Genomic DNA, 18,289 nt, shown 5'->3' with positions numbered 1-18,289 from the left:
GATCACTCTCCTTACAATGTGTATGATAATCAAGTTAGGCCATTTCCAGCACAAATCCAGGTCTGCTGGGCCTTTGGCTGTTAGTTCCCAGGTCAGCAGTAGGGCATTCTCAGTTACAGGACCCAACTTTTGGAATATGTTCTCCGTGACTGAATTTGTTTTGTTTAGTCATGCTTTGGATTGAGCATTCTTTGTTTTAGGTGGCTGGATGTTTTAGCTCAGATGAGTTTTTATGAATAGTGGGAGCTTTGAGATGTTTTCAGTACTCAATTTCTGTAGTAATTATTGTACAGTAATTAGATTATTTTCTTTTTTGATGCCAAGCAAGAGATTAAACAAAATAAGAAAAAGAATCTTTCATTTTAAAAGAGAAAATGAAGAACTGCAAGATTATTTACTAATGGCCTTACTAACGACTAACCTTCAGCACCTTCCAACCAACAGAGCCATTAAATCTTTCACTGATCCTATTTTACAACATAGAAATGGGTAGAATGTGTTTAAGAAATCAAAAGGGTTATGATCCCCAGTATTCTATAGCAAAATACTTGCTGTACAGGACTGAAAGTTTCGGCATTAGTTTTATTATTTACTTACTTGGTTGTTCAGCTGCCTGTTTTTTATTGTCTTTTTCTCAGGTACAAATCTCACAAATCACCTTCTCTCAGAGCCAGCTTCAGTGTTAGGAACCTGACTACTCTCAGTAATCCCCAAATCACAGTTTAGAACAAGATTTCGGATATATGACCCTATAATAAAGGTTCTAAAATGGATCACTCTGGGGTGTGAAGTTCCTACCACACACAATTTTAGGGAAAACTCTTGACTGGTGACAAATAATTATTGAAGATTGAAAGTCGAGAGAAACAAATAATGTAAAGACAAGTTTCATGTCTTGTTCAAAAACATATATATTTATTATTTGCATTATTAGTGTCTAAAAACCCTAGTCATGGACCAAGGCCTTTTGCGCTAAATGCTATACAAATACAGAACCAAAAGATAGTCCCTGCCCCAAAGAGCTTACAATCTAAGTACAAGACAAGAGTCAACAGATGGATAAACAGACCAATGGGGGAGTACAAGGAAACAATGAGATCATTGATCAGCATGATAGGCAGCCTAGCTTTTGTCAGCCTAGCTTTTTGAAGGTATCATGGCAAAGGAAATGTTTGAGGGAGGCAGGTTTGAAGCAGGAGAATGAGTTAGTTTAGTGGATGTTTATGGGGAGCTCCTCCCAAGTGTGAGGGGCAGGGTAGAAAAAAGCACAAAGGAACTTTTTTGGAAATGTAACAAGTAGGTGTTGGAGTTTGACATCATGGGCTGATTGGAGGAGGGAGTCAACATTGTGATGCTGAATGAGAGATGAAAGATAGGGTGGGGCTAGAGCGTGAAGGGCCTTGAAAGTGAAGACAAGCAGTTTATGTTTGGTACAATAGTGAAAGGGAAGCCAGTGGAGGATGGAAAGAAAGGGTAACAAGTTTAAAGCAACACTTCAGAAAAATTATCTTTACAGTAGCATTATGAATGGATACGAGTGGCAAAAGAGTCCATTTGTTAAGGCCAGAGAGAAGGATGTTGTAGTAATCGAGACACAAGATGATGACAGCCTTGATGAAAGTTTTAGCTGTGTGGATGGACAGGAAAGGACATATATTAGGGCTTGTCTACACTTAAAAGGCTGCAGCTGTGCTGCTCTAGCACTTCAGCAAAGACTGTTCCTATGCCACAAGAGGACTTCTCCTGTCGGCTTATGTACTCCACCTCCCTGAGAGGCACTAGCTATGCTGATGAGAGAAGCCCTCCCATCAACATAGCACTGTCTACACCAGGAGTTGGTATGACTGCATCACTCAGGGGTGTGGATTTTCTACATTCCTGAGTGTTGTACTTATACCGACATAAGTTGCTGGGTCAGACCAAGCCTTGGAGATGATATTGAGAAAGAATGAGTAAGGCTTAAGTTTTGTCTATGCTGTGCCGCAGTGGGGACTATGGGGGCATGAAATATGAAGAGCACCAAAGCATTGCACTCTAACTGCCCCATGTGGACACTGCTGGAGAGAACTTAAAAGGTAGCTAGTTTGCATTAAAGTAGTCCTCTTTCAAACAGCACACTTTGATGCACTCTGCAATTCATACCCCTGTAGTATGCACCACCATACAGTATAGACAGACCCCTGGGAGTCCATGACGGTACTCCCCAGGGGGCCCAGGTGATCAACTCTTCCCCCTCCCTTCCTCCCTCCCTCAGCCTCCTATCATCGGGGAACAGCTGTTCAGCAGTGTGCAGGAGGAGGAGCAGGGATGGGGGCATAAAGAAGCAGGGAAAAGGAGGGGCAGGGGCAGAAAGAGGTGGGGCAGGGCCTGAGGCTGAGGGGGGAGCTTGGGGATCTGCAAAAAAATTAAAATCAAAATGGGGGCCCGTATGTTGCTAAAGTTTGAGAATCCCTGCTCTAACTGAACTTATGAAAGGGTAGGTTATGCTGTTCATTTGATTCTGGGCTAAATTTGTGTGTACGTCATAACTGGCACTTGGAGTTTGTCCATTTTAAGAAATTTGCTTTGTTTTAACCAATTCCACTACTATTTAATTAAAATCTATTTACAGTAATAGGCCTTTATCCTGCAAGCCCTTACCAACATGCTTAACTTTACTACATGAGTAATTCCACTGGAATCAACATTAAGTATATACATGTCTGCTGGATTTGAACCTTACAGTGCACTGTGATGCATAAATTATCCTTTTAAAGTGATTTTCCTGTAGAGGGTTTTATTTAAATCATGAGTGCATGGGACGCTTTACAGTAGTAAAAATATATATAACAAAAAGTATCTGCTCTGAAGTGTTTTCAGTCTAAGCATTCTTGCTCATTCCTATATGTTGCAAAAATACTGCAAGAGAAATAAGTCAGTTTTTGAGTATGAACCATTGCCATTCACTGGTTAGTTTAATTAACTGTAGTATTCCCTACTCATATTACACCTGTATTGGATGCAAACCAATATTACCATACTCAAAACTGACCCATATTTTTTGAACATATACAAGATTTAAGGGGTGTTTTGCATTTAAAACTATTTACATTGGATACAAATATGCACAGACATAGTATTTGAGTTTTCTGTGCTGAGATAACCAAAGTCTAACAACTTGCACAAACTGGTTTTATTCACGCTGTAAAGTTACAGTGTATGCAAGTATTTTTCCCCAGTCATGTTAAAAAGCATAAGACTAATATATGTGTATGTAAGAAACTTTTCAAAACAATGATGACAGAGGAATAAAATATTCACTAATTAGAAAATTGGTTCTTTATCACCTGAACCCCTAACACATAACCTCTTTCTTGCTTTTTTTTTTTTTTTTTTTTTAAACCCAGTTGTTACAGATCAAGAAAAGGTCAAACTAATCTTGAGCCCAAAACTTCAGTGTAATTTTGATCACCAAAATTCAAGTTATTTCTGACTTCAAACTTTTTCCCAACATTTTTATACTAAAACCTACGTAAAAAAAGCAAACCAAACCCTTCCTCCTATATGAGACAATCCTTTACAAAAAAAAAAAAAAAAAAAAAGCTTAGTTTTAAAGTTAATATAGTACCCTGACAGAAGCTATGTTGAACATTTTCTGAAATGCATACATGATAAATTTATCAAAGTGAGTATGCTACTTGAGGCCCTGATCCAGCAAAGCACTTAAGTCTATGCATAACTTTATGCATGTGAGTAGTCCCATCAACAATTCATGTTTTAAAGTTAATGGTCAATACCATTGAAATCAATGGGAGTTAGGTGCCTAACTTGCTTAAAAACTTTTGAAAATCCCATTAGGCACCAATCTGCATCTTCAGGCATCTGAATACCTTTCAAAATCTAGCCCTAAGTGTTTTGCTGTATTGGGGTCTATGCCAGTACTAGTAGGTGTCCTCATTCCTAATGGATTTAGTTTAGCTTTAAAATAAAAAAGGGGCAAAATAATCTGACTTTGTCTTATTGAACTTGAAGAAACACATTACTTTCAGTAAACATGTTCCAAGCCAGAGAGTGTGCCCTCTTATATAGAATGAAAAAATTGTTAAAAACCGACTCCTACTTGTTTTTGGAGGGTTGTGTTTTCTTCTCCTCCTCCTCTTGTCAAGTTCCCAGACAGAGCTGAATCAAGTGTCTGTGGGCAAATTCACCTCAAGCTCAGTTCATTAACCAGTTTTGCATTTGGAATGATGTTAACTTCAAATTCTATTGCATTTAGGGTTCTTTAGCAAATTTAGGGCACAGTCCTAGCTGCCCCCCTTTGAAAAGGCACATAATGCCCCAGAATTGCCATGATTCAAATACAGCGAAAGCTGGGCTACTGGAAGGATGGCAGGTGGACGTCATACTCCTCATGCACCTTTTAGCATTATTCCACAGTGACTCTCCCTGTAGCACTGAGAAGAGATCAGGGCACGCTGGAGGTGAAGCTTGCCCCTGCAAGCTACATGAATCCAATGACCAAATTCCTCTTTTTAGCCCAAAGTCTGCAGTAGTTAGTAGAGCAGCTATCCCTTGGCTGTATCTTAGACTCCTTGTCATTGAACGTGGAGCATTCTCACAAAACCTCCATTGAAATCTTCCAGGCAAAGCATGTTGATTCAGGCTTTCCACCACAAATAAAAATTTAGTCCCAAGTTACGTACACATATAGAAAGCTGAAACCAGCAAAAACTATCTGAATTAACGATGTAATTATTTTAGGTTTGTCAGCAAGTAGGCTTTTAGGTTACATTTATTGTTCCATCACTTCATAAATCCATTCCTATTACAACCAACACAATCACCACTTTCCGTTTAATTCTCTGGGGGATGCCCTTATGGTTAAAAAACACTTTTTTAAAAAAAATAATTTGAAAACCATTTTTTATTATTCTTTTATGTATTTCCCTCACTCTAAAACTTAAAATTTCCTTCATAACATTACATGAAAAGGTTATCTAAAGGAAAAGTAATCAACGTAGGTAAGGCTTGATAATCCCATGGGGGGAAAAAATGCTGGAATATTTGTGTTATTTACATTTTATAACATTTGGAAAAAAAATCACATTTGTCTCAGTTTGTAGTCATTAATTTATACGACTAAATTATTTTTCTTAAACATATTGCTATTTACCTTTAAGAGACCTTTTAATAGAGAAGGCTTAAAACCATGTGCTGCTTCAATTATACTTAGAATTCTAAAGTGTATTTTGAGAGTTTCCTGGAACTGAAAAAAAGCTAAGAAGATTCCAATTTTTAAAAAATACCTACTTTATTGATTTGGCACTTATTCTCTTCCAATGTGCACATATCCACACTTTAGGAAAAAAAGCCACTGTGCTTTCATATTAATTGATTTTTAACAAAGAAAATATCCAGCTTCTATCCACTTAAAAGTATGCAAACTATTGTATCATTATGGTGATATTCAACTTCCTCAATGCTAAAACTGTCATTTTTACTTATCAAAGTTTTTATATTGGCATGTGTGTTACTCTGTTCAGGATTGCAGTATGCTGTTTATTATGCTCCAACACTGTTGTCTTGCTGTACAAGACAAAGTGAGACATGTCCCTGATGCTGAAGGGCCCAGCCCTTATAAGGTGATCTGTGTGGGTGGACTCTTGGGCCTGCACAAGCTTCCCTGATTTTGGTTCGGCTCCACAAAGGTGCAGAGAACTGTCCCCACTGATCAGCTTGCAAGATCAGCGCCTAAAAAGACAAATAGAGTACAGGATGCTTGGAAACAGAAAGAGATCCTTATTTTTGCCCTGTTATATTTATTTATAACTTAAGAGAACTGCTCTATGAATTCTCTTCTATGTCTAAGTTCAGAAATAGCAGTTTTGTTTGTAACGGCTGATCCCATGAAAATTTCATACAGTTTTAGAAAAAACTATTTTTCATTTTCCTAATCTCACATTAAAAGGACAGATTGTGCAAATTTATTAATTAGATTAAGGGTGAATTATAACCATTTACAACACTGAACACATTTTGTTGCAAATGGCGGACTTCTTACTTATGAAGTCCTAGTATGGCAAACAACCAGTACCTCTTTTCACAAAATCCTACTTTTTCCACTGGAGGGGCAAGAGTTTTTACACAGCTGTACTTGATCTCTCAATAGTCAGTCTTATTGTATAGAGGATCAAGGAAATTATCTGCAGCCAAATCACTGAACATGTTTACCACAATCTAAATACACTTGTGATACAAACTTGGGCCCATGTCCCTCAAAAGCTTATGCACATGCTTAGCTTTACTCCTATGAGTAATCTCACTGGCATTAAGGGGACTACTAAAGTGATTAAAGTTAAGCTTACGTGTGTGTGTAAACTTGGGATCTTAGTATTATTTGGCTTATGCAGATTAATATTCAGTCTTTAATGTTAATATGTTCTTTGGAAGTCTGTACCAGATCATCTTTTCAGTTATACTGCATTCGGCTCTGGCCCAATAACTAGGTTTTTAGCCACAGTGGAACAGTCATTGGGTGACAGAGAATATGACTGTAGTACTGTGATTAGAGCACCAACCTGGGAAGTGGAAAATCTTGCACCCAGTCACCCTCCTCCATTCAAACATCATGTATCCACAGTGGAACATTTTAGGAGATTGAGAGAGACCCACATCACAATATCCCATAGCTCATTGATTACAGCACCTTCTTGAGGTGTGGGAGACCACCTAATCCAATCTTTTCCTCCTCTGGCAGAGAGGGGAATTGAACCTGGCTCTCTCCCATCCCAGGTGAGTGCTCTTTCCACTGTGCTAAAAGTTATCAAGTAGGCAGCGCCCCATTTGTATGGAACACTAGAGGCCTCCAACTCATTTCTGCAAAAAAATGCTGTAGGCTCCTAAGCCACCTGATTCCAGATGGGTTCCTTGTCACGGCTTGCTAAGCAAAGACAGGCACTATCTCTGACAGACAGCTGGGTCTTAGGACACACCACTCTTGTCAGCATTTGCCATTGCTAGCTTAGGCGACTCCCTGCCTAGTGTGCTATCTTTGAAGATCACATTCTTGGGTGCCTAGCTCTTCCCATACATCATATATGAAGCTTAAATGCTATCTCAGCTTTGTGGGTCCCGCTGCTCCTGTTGCCTACAGTTAGGCACTGTGATGCTGTGTGGCAAATGTCTAAGTCCCTTTTGGGATCCCATCTAAAGAGCTCAGTCATTACAAAGCATGTTTTCTAATCCTTTAAATCATTCTTGTGGCTCTCCTGTGAGCCCCTTCCAATATATCAATTGTCTTCTTGAACTGTAGACACCAGAACTGGACACAGTATGCCAGCAGTGGTCGCACCAGTGCCAGATACAGAAGTAAAACAGCCTCCCTACTTTTACTTGAGATTCTCCAGGATCACAATAGTCCTTTTGGCCAGTGTTGCAGTGGGCACTCATGTTCGGCTGATTATCCACCATGACCGCCAAATCTTTTTCAGAACCCATCTTGACCACCATGTCTCAGCTTAAATTTACAGGAGTGAGAGTTAGGAAAAAAAACCAATCCTTTTTATTTGTAAACTGATTCTGTAAAAGTTGCTTATTAACATACACCTGGTGGGATGCACCAGATCCACAACACTTTTTTTACAGTTGTTTTTCAATGTATTGACACTTTAATTTCATAATAAAGCACTGTAAGCACAGATGGGGTATAATCCTGCACCCACTGAAATCCGTACCAAAGCTCCAATTAACTTTACATGGATATCAAATCAGACCCTTAATGAGCAGCCTGTAAAATAAGTATATAATTTATAGACTAGTGATTATTGAGCAGAAGATATGAAAGTCTAATCTAGCAGAAGCTAAAACATTGGCTCAGCACAAAACAAATTACTGTATCGTAAAGAGCATGAAGGTTTTTTAAGATCAGCTTTTTTCTGTTTGCATGGCCATATTCATATCACATGTAAACAATGACCATTTGTAGCTGACAAGCCCAGAGTATAAGACGGGGGTGGGTGGGAGGGAAAGAGAGTACCATATATATATATGTATATTAATAAAATGGAAGGAATGGTTACATAAAGTGTTATTAAAAATAAATCAATTAATATTCACTTTTTCTTTTCTTTTTCTGCTCTTCTTTTTTGCTGTAGGTTCTTCAATTCAGTCATTACATTCAATGTTTTATAAACCCAGGTAATCTGAAAAAGTAAATATATTTACATATAATGTGGACACATTAAATTTATAATCTGCTTTATTAAAAATATAAACTTAAATTAAACACATACCACTATTATTATAGCATTCAACAGCAAGGGAGCTGAAAATACTAGGGAAATAAACATCCCTCTTGAATCGAAATATTGGTATTTAGAAAATAACCTGAAATAAATAAAACACGTGTTACTCAGCATACTTCATACATTACATTTCAATAAAAAATAATTCCTGTACATGTATGCTCTGCCTGTATGCATACTGTAACCAATTCTACCCTTTCACTTCTGCACAATATTTCTGTTAATGTGGTAGAATTGAGGGTATATGTACACTGCAATTAAAAACCTGCAGCTAGCCTGTGCCAGCTGACTCGGGATGTTTATCTTCCGTGTAGATGTTTGGGCTCGGCTGCAGCCTGGGCTCAAGGACCCTCCCACCTTGGATCCTAAAGGATAGGCTGCAAACTGAGCCCCAACATCTACATCGCAACTGAGGGTATGTCTCTGCAATTAAAATCCTGCAGCTGGCCTGTGACAGCTGACTTGGGCTATCACATTAACTCCCTAGCCTAAGCCTCGCAAGCCCAAGTCAGCTTGCATGGGCCAGCTGTGGGTACGCAACTGCAGTGTAGACATACCCAAAGTGATTAATAGATACAACTTCCTCTTTGAAAATTGTCTGTGCACATTCACATTAGGAAGCTATGCTTATGCATCAGAAAGAAAACACACACTTACATTTATGAAATAGCCCTTCTTTTGTAGACACCAATTTCAATTATTCCTGATATTTGAATACATGAAGTATTTAAGCATTAGGGCCAGAATTTTCAAGCATTCATGTCTTAAGTTTGGCACACATATCAATAGTTAGATGTCTAAATAAAAACACCTAATTTTCAGGGTGATGCACACCTATAGCTCTCATAAGTCATGGGAAGATATAGATGCTCAGTATCTCTGAAAAAAATCAGGCCAATTTTTTTTAGGTGTCTAAATACAGATTAAGAGCCAGATTTTTAAAGGCATATAGGCACCTAGAGAGGCAGATAAGCATCTAATGGGATTCTAAAAAGCAATTAGGTGTCTAACTCCATTGATTTCAGCGGCAATTAGGTATTTGTGCACTTTTGAAAATTCCACCAGCTACCCATGTGCAACTTTGTGCCTAAATACCCTTAAAAATCTGGCCCTACGTGCTTAGTTTTAGGCACCCAAGTTTGACCTCAGTAAGTCATACCTCCCACTTCGCCCAGGCTTGATTCAGACATATAAACAGACAAGTTTTATCACAACTTGCTGTTCCAGAATTATGTCTCTTGAGTAGAGACCAATCATGCAAAAATTTCAGTGTTCTTGCACAAATAAAAATATGGATGAATTTCATGACCAAAAGCAAAAATACCTTCCACCTCCTCTCAAAAAAAAAAAACCTAACCTTGTTTTCACTTGTTACTTAAAAGAGTTTTCACACGTTTTCTGGGGTTAGTTTGAACTAAAACAAAAACCAAATAATCTGAATCTGTAATGTTATTTTTAAAGATGGTCAAACAAGCATAAAAACGATCCATTTTCTCCCTTAAGGATAAGAGTTAGGTATACAGTACTAAACAAAATATAATACTTAGCACATATTGCATTATAATTTTAATGTTCATTTTTTTTTTTTGTTAACTAATGAAACCATTCATTATCCTACTTTCCACTGTTGAGGGATGTGACACTTCATTTAGAAATTGCCTTTGAGGACTGTACAGAAAAATCAGCATTCCCAATAAAAGCAAAATTTAAATATGAAAATAAAAGTTAATGTAATTACCTCCAATTCATAGCAGCCAGTTCATTGATATATTCAGCACAATACACCAAGGCAACTGGATCACAGAAGGAAACTAATATTAGGTTGAACATTTCTTGACAAATGCACAGCTGGTGATCAGTTCCGAGTCTATACACATTTTTTATATATATATATATATATATATATATAGTAACCCCTCACTTAAAGTCGTACTGGTTAACGTTGTTGCGTTGCTGATCAATTAGAGAACATGCTCATTTAAACTTCTGTGTTCTGACAAGGCTACCATACAGTAAACAGTTTAAAAAACCACAGAGTCCCCATTCTTCCCAAGACTACCTCCTTGCTATTCAACTTTGTCATCTTCAATGCGGCCAATATAGACACGAAGTACATACAAACCACTTAACTGCTAAATAATTCTCAACCACAAAACCACCCTAAAATAAGCAAAGCCAAGTCTTCAACAAGACCAAAAGATTTAAACTATTTTTTTGAGTTGCTAGTTCAAGCTGTTTGGGAAACAGGGCACAAATAAATCAGGCTTATTATAGTAAAAAGGGGGAAGTTTATATATACATACATACATACACACACACACTGTTGAGTGGTATATTACATTACTAAGTGGTGTGTGATCGTATATAATAACAAATGAACATAAACAAAATTATAATCACTAGTGTGCAATAGAGGAGGTGTATAATAATATATATAACTTTAAAGATATGGATGCCTATTTCAAACTGAAACACAAACTCAGGTAAGTTATTAATTCTCTACTCACCCATGCAGAGAAAATGCCCTATCTGCAGGTGGTAGCGCTGGAATGAAAAGCAAGTGATCAGAAAGCAGAGGATGTGGAAAACTGCAAGTCCCAACAGCCATGGTTCAGACCAGTCTGTCTGCTGCAGACAAAACATAAAATCAACTAAGAAACTTTTACGAAATAGAACAAACTTTCATCTTACCTGTACCCACGCTAACTTTGTTACTCTAGGCTTACGTATTAACAGTATAGCAATCTTAGACGGTTTACGTGTGTCCCTGGCAAACCTGGAATTTTACTTTTCTAAATTACTGACATCAGAAAAGCTCAGCCTTGGAACGCAGATTAAGAAAACGATTTAACACGAAAGCAGACAGCCCCAACTTAAAGCTTCCTTTAAAGAAGGAAACAAACACAATGAAGTAAAACATACTGGTCTGTGACATTACGGACATTTACACGTGTGAGTCACTTCACTTCCACGCAGTGGGATGCCTCACATCACCAGTGTTTGCAAAGTAGGGCCTCGGATACATTCGGAGGCCAGGGACACCCATAACTGGGCCTGTGTGAGGAGGGGTTGGACAGCTTCACTCTCTCATGCCCAGAGAGCCCTTTCTGCCGCCAGAATACGGGAGAGAGCCCAATAACGCCCGGTACGTCACGTACCAGAGGTACCGGATTACTGCCCCAAAGGCAGCCGAATTCCCCCTATTCCACAGACTGAGGTACCAGAGCCCAACAGTTCCCCCCAACGGGGCCCCGTTAATACCCCCCTCACCGCCCCTCACCCACCGGCTCCCCGCAGATCTCCCGCCTCCCCCGGCCTCACCCATCCATCGCCCCGCCCCACGGCCCCTCCCTCCCGTGCTTGATGAAGATCCCCCACCCCCGCGCGCGCGCTCTCTCCCCTCGCCAGGGTGGGCGGGGGAAGTTACCGCCAGTATCGCGGGGAGGCCGGTAGGCACGCGCTGCGGCGGCTCCATCTCTGCCGAGGCCGCCTCCCTTCATTCTCGCGAGAAGTTAAGGGGGAAATCCCGCGAGATAGGACGGGGAAGCGACGTTAGGGCTCGCGGCCTTTCACAGCACATATAGGGCAAGACAGCGAGCGCGCGCGATAGGGGGATAGCGGGTGTTGGTGTTTTCTGCGCAGCCTCGTTCCCGGCTCGGCAGGTGTCTGTTGGGGGGAGGGGGGTCACCCTTCTCCTGCACTTACACAGCGCAGCCAAGCTACCCTGGTGCCCCATTCTCGCAGGGCTGCCAGGGGGTGCAGGGCAGGGCCGCTCTGGGGGGCGTTCCCGCGATCCTTGCTGCCTGCCTGGCGCTGGAGCAGGGTGGGGAGGTGTGCGCCCTTACGTTTCGCTCCTATCCTGCTGGGGTGCTCAGTTCCCTTCCACAGCCCGGGGTAGCACGCCTATGGGTGGGAAGGGGTGTCTGTTGTGGGAAATAGGTGACTATGATAAACGGGGCCTGGGAAGAGGGTGAAGCAGAAGAAATATCTTTCTGTCAGCATTACAGTTATTCAGTACCTCTGGCTATGTCTACATTGCAGTATAAAACACTAGGGTTATTTGGAGCCCAGTCAGCAGACCCATGTGAGGGAACTCTGGACTTGAGCGTCTACATTGCATTTTAATCCTAGGTTACAAATTTTCTGTTCTGTGGTGGAATCTAGGGCTTTAGGCATCCATGCTGTAGTGCACCCAGACCTGAGTCGAAGTAAACCTGGCCAGGAGTTGATAGCAGCTGCCTCCCACTCCCCATGTCAACTCTGTAGTCCTAGAAGTGTGGTCCTGTTGGGATCCAGGAAGTGGGCGGGCAGAAGCTAAAGGATCTCCCCACAGCTTAAGGGGAGGATCTATAGGTCCGGGATTCCAAATGTTTGTGGGGGACAGCTAAAGATATAACAGGAATGGGAGTGAGGTCACTGGGCTAAACAAGGGGAACCTGTTGGGGACACCAAGCAGAAAACCCACCGCTCTTTTAAGGTGTCAAGGGAGCCAGCAGATGCTGCCCAGAGGAACTCTGCCCCGATGTGTGAATGGATTGAGCAGTGGAAAATAGTATATCTAAAAGGAGCCAGAATAGGGGCTGCAATCTGACGCACGCCAGATATACATGCACCAGCGTCTCCCTCATGCGCAAAAGGGACAGGTGTCTGGGGCGGGTGTGAACTGCGCCAAGTACACGCCCATGTAAGGAATAGGAAGCGCTTACCTGGGGCAGCTTCCATTTAGTGCAAGGGGTGCAGGTGAATATGTGGGCAGGAGGGCGCAGGAGCTCCCCATTTGGTGCTCAGGGTGGGGGTGGGGATGTGGGGGGGGTGCAGGAATCAGGGCATGGGGCTTGGGGGGTATGTGTGGGGGGTGCAGGAGTCAGGAGATGGGGTGTGGGGGGTTGGGTATGTGTGGAGGTGCAGGAGTCAGGGCTGGGGTCGTGGGGGGTGCAGGAGTCAGGGCAGAGGGCTGGAGTGTGTGAGGGGGGTGCAGGAGTCAGGGCAGGGTGTGTGAGGGGTGCAGGGGTCAGGGCTGGGGTTGGAGGGTGCAGGAGTCAGGGCAGAGGGTTGGGTGTGTGGGAGGGGGGTGCAGGGGTCAGGGCTGGGGAGGTGGGCTGGAGTTGTGGGGGTTCTCCCAGCCCCCTGTTCTGAGCCGTTCACAGCAGGGGGCTGGAGAAGGGATTCCACCCCTGTTCCCAAGGCCCTGCCCCCGCCTCTTCTCCACTTCCTCCTCTCTCTCCCCAGTACACAGCTGAACGGGGGCAGGGAGAGAGAGTGAGAGGAGGAGGGACGAGTATGCTGCACGTTGAGGGAAGAGGTGGGAGTTTGGCTGCTGGCTGCTGTGGAGCAGCAGGACACAGCCTGGGGTGCGCAGCACCACCAAGCTTCTGCTCCCGCGGGGGAGAGCAGAGGTGGAGAAGAGAGGCCGGGCCAGGGCTTAGTGGTAGCCAGTGCAGAGTTCGTGTGTAAACTTTGTAGGAAAACAGGCATTGCCATACTGTATCAGACCAAGGGTCCATCTAAGCAGATGTTACATAGTGGTCAAAGGCAAAATTCATGGAACAGTTGTTACCAGAAGATTTTAATTCAATTATATTAAGCCAAGTACACTACCTAAAATAATATTTCTAATTTACAACCTTAATTTCCAATTTACCTAAACCGGTAACCAGCCCGCCCTAAAGGAATTGCCAGGGAAGCAAGTTAACCTTGCTGACCCTTGAAAGAACACGGATACAGCCCTCCAATCAAGAATAGACAAGCAAGCAGTAAATCTTCAAAAACAAAGTCTTATTTATTGAGAGAAAATTAGGTGGTTATAGTATGTTCAATTAAAGCAGAAAGGAAAAGGGAAAAAATACAATGTATAAGAGGTAATAAGGCACAATTGGATTACTCTTTGAGATCATACTTTTAACTGGTACAAGAGACTACAGACTAAGACAAATACAATGTTGTGATATTTGCACACACTGAACTTTTTATACATATGCATAAGGCTTCTAATAAAAAAAAATTGGACTTATTACAAAGTACCATACAAGTCCCTCATGCATATGCATAAAACAGCACTACAATATAGCATTAAAGAAAACTGAATTAACAGTTACCATTCTGTGAGCAGTGGTCGGCCTCTCACAGAATGGGGTTGAGTAAGTCACACTTAAAAGCAGGCATCCAGCTTTATTGACATATGCACACAAAGTTATTCTTTAAAATTGATAGAAAATCAAACTTACAGCTCTTGTATAATTCCTCTGTCTTGTCTGGGTCAAGAGTCAGCAACCTTTCAAAAAAGAAGAGCCATTTTTTGTTTTTGTCTTTGACCAAAATATTTCAAGAGCCACATGAGATGCAAGGCTACTTGTAGAGTTAGAATTTATCAACTAATAATAATTGAACATATTAAAGTTATTACTACTCACCAATACTTTTAATGTGACTTCTGCTGTTGGACATCTTTAGAGAGTTGCTCAATTTTCGGTGAATATTCTGTAATTTTCATTTTCAAGCAGAACTCAAAACTAATATCTTGCAGTTGGCTCCTCAGTTTATTTTTGATGAAATTCATGTTGGAAAACACTTGTTCACAGAAGTACATTGAACCGAAGATTGAGAGAAGCCCAAATATGTATTTCTTCAGATGACTGTACGATCTGGTAGACAATTCCAAACATTGAAGTGCAGTGGAAGTCATTGAACATTTAGGTTGGATATTAGGAAAAACTTTTTCACTAGGAGGGTGGTGAAACACTGGAATGCGTTACCTAGGGAGGTGGTGGAATCTCCTTCCTTAGAAGTTTTTAAGGTCAGGCTTGACAAAGCCCTGGCTGGGATGATTTAATTGGGATCGGTCCTGCTTTGAGCATGGGGTTGGACTAGATGACCTCCTGTGGTCCCTTCCAACTCTGATATTCTATGATTCTATCTGGTCTTGCCGTTTAAGGTCGTCCATTTCAGACCACTTGTGTTGTAGCCCCAGGGTGGATTTCTGCCTTTCCAGATTTTCAAGTTCAGTGATAAGATCTTTCAATTTTGAATTCCATAAATCCTTGTCTTGCATGTCTGCTACTTGAGTTGATCTGTTCCTACAAATTTAATGCAGAAGTGTCAGCTTCAAGCGGTTTCAACAGAAATGACAAAGTGGCCTTTTCCCTTCTGAACTCATGAAATCGGTCAGAAAATGCAGCTTGCATTTTGATGACTGTTTCTGCAAGGAACCTAATGTCAAAGTCACAGTCATTTGTTTGTATTGCTTCAGTGTTGGGAAATGCACTAACATGCCAGTCTCAATGTTCCTTGCGAACAAAGACAGCTTTCATTCAAATGAAAGAACTTCTTTCAGAAGCGAAATTGCAGTATTTCCTTTTCCCTATGTAGCTTCCGATTCAACACGTTTAAAAGAGAAGGTAAATCCACCATGAAACTGAATTTCTGCAGCCACTGAGGATCTTTTAGCGCTGTATATTTAAGGCCCTTTTCTCGGAGGAACACCCTAATTTCCTCAAGACATGACACAAACCTCACCAGGACTGTGCCTCTGGAAAGCCATCTTACCTTGATATACATGAGAAGATCAGAATATTGGCTGTTAACTTCTCAAAGAAACTCACAAAACTGCCGATGATTATTTTGTTAATGATCTGCATGACCATTTCCATTACTTTTAAGATTTCCTCTGGAAAAGTTTGTGCACACAGCGCCTCTTGGTGGGTTATGCAGTGAAATGAAATTACATCGTGCTCCATACTTTTTTTAAGTAAAGAAATGAAATCTTCATGCACCGTGCTCCATCTGTAGCAATAGAAATTATTCTGTTTATGTCAATATATTTTTGTTTCAGATGTTCAGTGACAGCAGATGCAATATCTTTGCTCCGAGTTTGTCCTTTGAGTCTTCTTGAGGACCTTGATCTTTAACGTATCTGCCGAGTAAGGCAACCTGAGTGATGTCATCCACATCGCATGTCTCATCGCAGGGAATAGAAAAACCTGGTGCTGATCAAATGTCACTAACCTGTTGGCTGGGTACGTCTGTTGCCATCTTAATAGTTCTGTCCTTTACAGTCTTCGCAGATAATGGCATTTCTCTGATTTTCTTAACTATTTCATCTTTGTTTTTAAAATCACCAAAGAGGTGCTCAGGTGTTTTAATGAAACATTCTTTCACATATTCTCCATCTCTGAATGTCTTCCCTCTTCTGACGATTTCTTGAGATGCCACGAAATTAGCAGTAGTGGTTCTGCTTGCCGCCTTCATCCATTTAGCAAACGTACATCTTGTTTACTCTGCTTTGCATCGGAGCTCCTCTACTGCTTTTTTCCTCACATCTCCAGCTGGATAGCAAACGTCCAATCTTTCTTTTCAAAATGTCTTTCTAGGTTTGATTTCTTATTGTTGGATAATTTCTTGTTGCAAATGAGGCACAGTGGGAGTCCAGCTGAACTCGCTATACAAGCGTAAGACTCAGTCCAATCATTTTGAAATTCTCGATCTTCGTCTTCTAGCTTTCTCTTTTTGGTTGTAATTTTTTTGATTAAAGGTATTTATCTGATCTATTTTATTTCTGACCTTAGATGTTTTCAAACTGTTGGACACTGGAACATATTAGTAAAGACAGAGCACGTCCGCTTCCTTTCCCTGTAGCCTGACGCTTTCCACAGCTCCCATTGGCCAGGAATGTCAGCAAAATGTCTCGTGGCCCGCAGTCAGATTACCCTGATGGGCACCGTGCACCCTGCGGGCCGCAGGTTGCCCACCACTGCTCTATGCCTTATAACAATAGAACAACTAAACGTGAAAATATATCAGTTAAACATTTAATACTAAATACTTAATACTAAGCATCCAACAAGTGCTGATCAGGCAATTATTAGATGGGTAGGGGGAAGATCTCACTCAGACCACAAACATCCAACTTCATTTACACTCGGCACCCATACACTCTGGGATGCTAAGATAAAAGACTTACAGAAGCCTTCTTAAAAGTCCCTCTGAGTTGTCTTACAAGGGTCCTTCAGCTATGTCAGTAGCTAGAGATCGCCGTTCATAGGGGGTGAATCACAGATGATAGTGGCTGCGTTGGGTGGCCGCTTGCTCCTGCTGAGGTGAAGTTTCTCCTCAGATGGCAGATATGGAAGCCCGATTGGTAGCTGCTGTGGTGGCCTCCTGTTGGTGGAGTGGCAGAAATGGCCGTTGTCAGGGCAATCTCAGAACCTTATGTGGACTGCTGCTGCTTCTGTAAGAGCTGCTTGAGAACAATGCTCGTGAGCATGTGCTGTGAAGCTGCTATAGAAACTAGGGTAGAAGGGCCATTAACTACTTATAAAAGCCGTTGGTTGTGGCTTGTAATGTTGCTGCCGTAATATCTGCCTTGAGAGTGATGGCGGCTAGTGAGCATTGTCAACGCTGTGAGTGAGTGCTGTCGATGCTCATGATCGTAGGTAGCTAGCTACTCTGCTTCTGCAAGGCAATAGTTAGCTTTCTTACCCATGGTTCTGCTGGCATGGTTGCCGCAACTCTGTGAGTGTCTTCTTCCTTCCATGTGTCCTGCAGCGTTCTGTTTTCCTTCAGGTCCCTGTCCCCTACAAGATTTTAGCCTGCTGGTTGTCACCTTTTGTCATAAATATAAAGGGAAGGGTAAACCCCTTTAAAATCCCTCCTGGCGAGAGGAAAGATTCTCTCACCTGTAAAGGGTTAAGAAGCTAAAGGTAACCTCGCTGGCACCTGACCGAAATGACCAATGAGGAGACAAGATACTTTCAAAAGCTGGGAGGAGGGAGAAAAACAAAGGGTCTGTGTCTGTCTGTGTGATGCTTTTGCCAGGGACAGAACAGGAATGGAGTCTTAGAACTTAGTAAGTAATCTAGCTAGGTATGTGCTAGATTATGATTTCTTTAAATGGCTGAGAAAATAGCTGTGCTGAATAGAATGAATATTTCTGTCTGTGTGTCTTTTTTGTAACTTAAGGTTTTGCCTAGATGGATTCTCTGTGTTTTGAATCTAATTACCCTGTAAGGTAT

The 18,289-nt window shown here is 41.5% G+C and overlaps 1 protein-coding gene and 1 long non-coding RNA gene across 7 annotated transcripts; one reads left to right on the top strand and one right to left on the bottom strand.

Annotated features, from left to right (window-relative positions):
* Nucleotides 1–893: 893 nt before the first annotated feature.
* Nucleotides 894–11,865, bottom strand: LOC119565748 (transmembrane protein 18). Of its 6 annotated transcripts, none has more exons than XM_037894165.2 (6): nucleotides 11,710–11,865; nucleotides 10,790–10,910; nucleotides 10,021–10,075; nucleotides 8,271–8,364; nucleotides 8,095–8,180; nucleotides 894–7,495 (listed from the first exon to the last, which is right to left on the bottom strand). In XM_037894165.2, the coding sequence occupies exons 1-6, from the start codon at nucleotides 11,755–11,757 to the stop codon at nucleotides 7,492–7,494; spliced, it is 408 nt and encodes a 135-aa protein (XP_037750093.1). In that variant the 5' UTR covers nucleotides 11,758–11,865; the 3' UTR covers nucleotides 894–7,491. The 6 variants fall into 6 exon arrangements, 5 of the variants coding, with proteins under 5 accessions (XP_037750093.1, XP_037750091.1, XP_037750095.1 ...); XM_037894163.2 differs by having other exon boundaries at nucleotides 894–5,730; XM_037894167.2 differs by having other exon boundaries at nucleotides 894–5,730; nucleotides 10,790–10,907; nucleotides 11,710–11,856.
* Nucleotides 11,866–12,211: 346 nt separating this feature from the next.
* LOC122464942 lies at nucleotides 12,212–17,788 on the top strand. Its single transcript, XR_006289393.1, has 3 exons — nucleotides 12,212–12,966; nucleotides 16,111–16,294; nucleotides 16,844–17,788. It is a non-coding gene; the product is annotated as an uncharacterized LOC122464942 (long non-coding RNA).
* The last annotated feature ends 501 nt before the right edge of the window (nucleotides 17,789–18,289 follow it).

The sequence above is a fragment of the Chelonia mydas genome, chromosome 3 (genome assembly GCF_015237465.2).
Source record: "Chelonia mydas isolate rCheMyd1 chromosome 3, rCheMyd1.pri.v2, whole genome shotgun sequence".
NCBI classification, from domain to species: Eukaryota; Metazoa; Chordata; order Testudines; family Cheloniidae; genus Chelonia; species Chelonia mydas.
Note: the sequence above shows the minus strand (reverse complement) of the source record. Positions and strands in the feature narration are given on the sequence as shown.

Excerpts from the sequence above, each read along its gene's own strand:
- LOC119565748 (XM_037894163.2), bottom strand. The coding sequence starts at position 11,757 with ATGGAGCCGCCGCAGCGCGTGCCTACCGGCCTCCCCGCGATACTGGCG. Across the intron at positions 8,365-10,020 it reads CTGGCTGCTATGAATTGGAG|GTTATTTTCTAAATACCAAT; the intron begins GTAATTACATTA and ends TATTTATTTCAG. Across the intron at positions 8,181-8,270 it reads TGAATGCTATAATAATAGTG|ATTACCTGGGTTTATAAAAC; the intron begins GTATGTGTTTAA and ends TTACTTTTTCAG.